Raw genomic sequence first — 3,869 nt, forward strand, 5'->3', positions numbered from 1 at the left:
CAGGTTCGTGTAACTAAGTAACAACTAAGCATCGTGTGATTGGCAAATGGTGACCCGGACGTGATTCAAACTTCAAAGCTTTAATCGTAAAGCGGTATTTTGATAACAGATACAATGATGTAAAAAATTTTTTGCAAAATGCTAAATAAAATGAAAATTTTAATTGAGTTAAGCAAAATTTTGAAATATCTGTGAAAATAATAATTTTAAAATTGTTATTTCATAAGATATTGACAACAACTATTTGTTATTTTTGAAATTAATTCCTTAACTTTTTTTGTCTCATTCACAAAAGTTTACTCATAAAACTTAACGTGTAAACCTTGTATTTGTTCAAGATTTTTTTTTGCGTTAAAAATGTCTTTTATAACTTTTGACAATTAAGTTTAGAAACTAAAATAATAATTTAAAAAAATTTAGTCAAAAATTTTTAATCCTTAACATAAGGAAACTTTAATAGTTGCTCTACGATTAGAACTTAATAAAGTAATACTAAAGTAAGTATATTATTGTATTATAACAAGATTACTGTATAAATGTATTAAAATTATTATAAAAATGTTAGTTAACTCAAATTTCAAAAACTTTTTTACCTAATTTTACTACACTTTTTAAAACAAGAGATTCTATATAATATTCTACAGTCTATGAGTTTTTTTATATTTTTTATTCATTAACATTGTTTTTAAACTTAATTCTAACTAGTTAGGTGAAATAACTACTTTAACCTTCAATATTAACAACACATAAAGTTTATTTTAAAATGACATAAACAAAAAGAGACAAAAAGAACTAGTTAATGTATCATAATTCCTCAACACATTTTGGCATTGCAGACCACTTTCCATCAGATTGACATTTAATCACCTGAGGGCCGGCTCTGTTTGAAATAGATGTTATTGCTTTTTTGTAAAATAAAAAAATAAATCTTTGATTTCTAAAGAATTTACGTTTTAGTTGATACTTTGTAAAGTTTGAAAGTATTCGAAAACCCTTTAAACCAAACTTTCTATTAACTAAACAAGATAGGTAGATGGAATTGCGCACAATAAACGCGTAACTAAAAGCCAATTTAACTAACAATCATAAGTTTAACACTTAAAAAAAAACCTTTTAAATCCCGACTTGCAGAACACACTGAGTTTCTCATTGTATCGGTAGGGTCTCGGCTCTTCGAGTATTGGCTGGTAGGGTCCCTCTAAAATCATGGTCTTCACGTTAAGGATGTCGTGGGGTTCTTGGCTGCATACTATCGGTTTGCATTCGGGTATTTCACCTACCCATTGACCATTTTCGCCGCAAACTGTTGTTTTGAGTTTTGCTTTGTTGATTTGTTATTTTTTGATAAATAAAACTATAGACTGTTTTATGATAATCTCCAAAATAGTCTTTTTAAAACTAAAACTTGTGCTTTACATATATAAACTAAAATAAATTAACTAATGAATGTTGTTTAATAATATAGGGATTGCAAGAACATTTGACGGTAAATTTTAAAACAATATTTTTTTATACTTCAATTTCACAGGTTTAAAAAGAAGTAAACATTTAGACTTAAGTTTTGAACAACTTAATTAAACTATTTTGGTGTATTTGTAACAAAGTTATCAGATTTTTAAAATAATTTTTAGGATGGCTTTTTCCAAACTTAACTTTTGAGTTGTATAGTATAATAACTGTTATTTAACTTCAATATTCAAAATAAACATCTACTTTTTTTTTACTAACCAACAGTGTTTGTTTCGCTACTAATTTCGAACCCACTCTCACAAGAGTAAGTGGCAACGCTGCCTATCTTTTTTTCATCTGAATTGCCAACATTCACTTTTCCGTAATTCGGCAAAACTGGGGAATTTTTGCACATTATCTCTTCGCATGTAGGTGTGGGATTTGACCACTTTCCTGCAATAAAATTATAATGAACATTAATTTTTTAACTTTATCTAAAAAATGATACCTATGTTTTTTTAGTTGAAAATGAAGACTTATTTGAAACTAATATATAAGTTTATCTATTGTCAAATCATTTATATGTGTTTAAAATGAGTATCTTTACAAAATTCTTTGAGCATTCAGGCTCTATTTACAAAGATGAAAAACTAAGTAGTTTTTATTGTGGAAGAGACAGTGTTAACACAGAAAATTACTAATTAGTCATGCTTTTGTGAATTTTTTAGAATTAAGTATATAAGAAGATAAAAACAAAAGAAACTGATTGCATAAAATGATTAATTTTATCAAGTTTTTCGAATTATTGAAAACTAACCATATTTCAAACAAGTTGCTTCGCTTTCGCCATTCAACTTGAATCCTTTCTCGCAGGAATACTTCATAACACCTCCTTGTTTAAAGCTCTGACCTTCTATCGTTCCATCCACTATGTAACCAGGTGAAGGGCAATCTTTTAAAATAAAGTTTTAGTGAATAGCTGTAAGTTATGTTTGTTGTAAAGAGCAAACATTGTAACTAAGTTTATAACGTATTACTACGTATGGATATTTAATTAAAATCTTCTTTTGGTAGTCATTTCAACTTTTCAGTGTTGATAAATAGTTTCAACAACTGTTAATAAATAGTTATTGGTAGTAGGTTTTCTCTGTTATTCATTAAAACTAGTAAATTGAAGACTGTGCTTCATAAGATATAAATCAATAACTAAAAAAATACATTATTAAAATTTTTTTTTTTTTAATTCACGTATATAACTCAAACCTTTATTCATTAAACGCTTATCTTCTTCTAACTTTCTACAGTTTTCTCTCCTTTGAATTTTTCTGCATCCTGTAGTAAAAAAACCAAGGGCCGCACAAGACTGCAGTTGTTTTTTGAATCTCGGCTTGTCGGTTCCTATTAAGTCTTTCGCAGTGCATTGCTTCTCACCTCGCGCACTGACCGAACTCAACAGAACGAAGAAAAGAATAATACTCAACAAACGAAAATTTACTCGCATTTTTTATTCCAAAATATTAATATTTTTTTAAATCTAAAAGAGTAGTTTTTATATATTAGAATTTTTATATTAGAAATATTTATGTTTATAGGAATTAAGTAGGTTAAACAGCAGTTTAAGAGCTTAAGTACTTATAACATAATTCAAAGTTTATCAAGTTTATTGAGATATAGCTTTATTACCATTAAAAGTAAGTAGCTTCTATAAAACTTAGTTATATAGACACTACATACTAATTTTAATACATATGCCTAGTACAACTATTCTTTTATTAAGTTTTTAAGATCAGCAAGCTCAATATTAAGTAGAGTACTATGGAAATGAAATAATATACTGTTTTTTAGTATACTAAAGACAAATAAGTTGTTTAAAAACAATACTAAATATTCATTAACTGTTTCCAAATTTATATAACTCCAATTAATACGTTTTACTGTCTTTGTTAATATTGTTAACTAAGCTTACTTAAAATTATGATCTTAACATATTAGTGAGAGTAATTTGCTAAAAACGTACTTATAGTTTTAGAAATCAATAGAGTAACAAACTTCATTATGAAAATAATTCAAATATAAAATTAAACAATAATAATTTTATCCAGGTGTGTAAGTCAAAAAAAAACTGTTCAGGTATTGTAATTTACTTATAATAATTACGTCCGATTCTCACTGTAAACATTTATACATGCAAACGTTGTCAGCGATTACAGATATGATGTGCTCACTAGCCTAGATTCTAATGGTAAATGTTAAGGTATATATAAAACTAGCATGACAATAAAAGGACATGTTGCATTAAAGAACAATTGCAAACACTAACAAATAAATAAAGAAAATCAAATTTAGAAATTACTCTAAATGAGGTCAAAAATTTTACACAAGAATTAAATCTAACAGTAATTATACTTTGAGAATGTTTC

The 3,869-nt window shown here is 26.7% G+C and overlaps 1 protein-coding gene across 1 annotated transcript; it reads right to left on the reverse strand.

Annotated features, from left to right (window-relative positions):
• Positions 1–804: 804 nt before the first annotated feature.
• On the reverse strand, positions 805–2,950 carry LOC145841193 (beta-2-glycoprotein 1-like). The gene is made up of 5 exons (XM_082948563.1): positions 2,713–2,950; positions 2,267–2,401; positions 1,729–1,902; positions 1,111–1,303; positions 805–880 (listed from the first exon to the last, which is right to left on the reverse strand). Exons 1-5 carry the CDS (start codon positions 2,948–2,950, stop codon positions 805–807), a joined length of 816 nt encoding a protein of 271 aa, XP_082804689.1.
• Between the last annotated feature and the right edge of the window lie 919 nt (positions 2,951–3,869).

Source organism: Thalia democratica, chromosome 7 (genome assembly GCF_965202585.1).
Source record: "Thalia democratica chromosome 7, ktThaDemo2.hap1.1, whole genome shotgun sequence".
NCBI lineage: Eukaryota > Metazoa > Chordata > Thaliacea > Salpida > Salpidae > Thalia > Thalia democratica.

Bases quoted from the DNA above. Each gene is read 5' to 3' on its own strand.
- LOC145841193 (XM_082948563.1), bottom strand. From the start codon at position 2,950: ATGCGAGTAAATTTTCGTTTGTTGAGTATTATTCTTTTCTTCGTTCTG. The intron at 1,304-1,728 runs GTTAGTAAAAAA...TCAAAACAACAG, and splicing joins TAGCGAAACAAACACTGTTG to TTTGCGGCGAAAATGGTCAA. The intron at 881-1,110 runs GTTTTTTTTTAA...TATTTCAAACAG, and splicing joins TGCAAGTCGGGATTTAAAAG to AGCCGGCCCTCAGGTGATTA.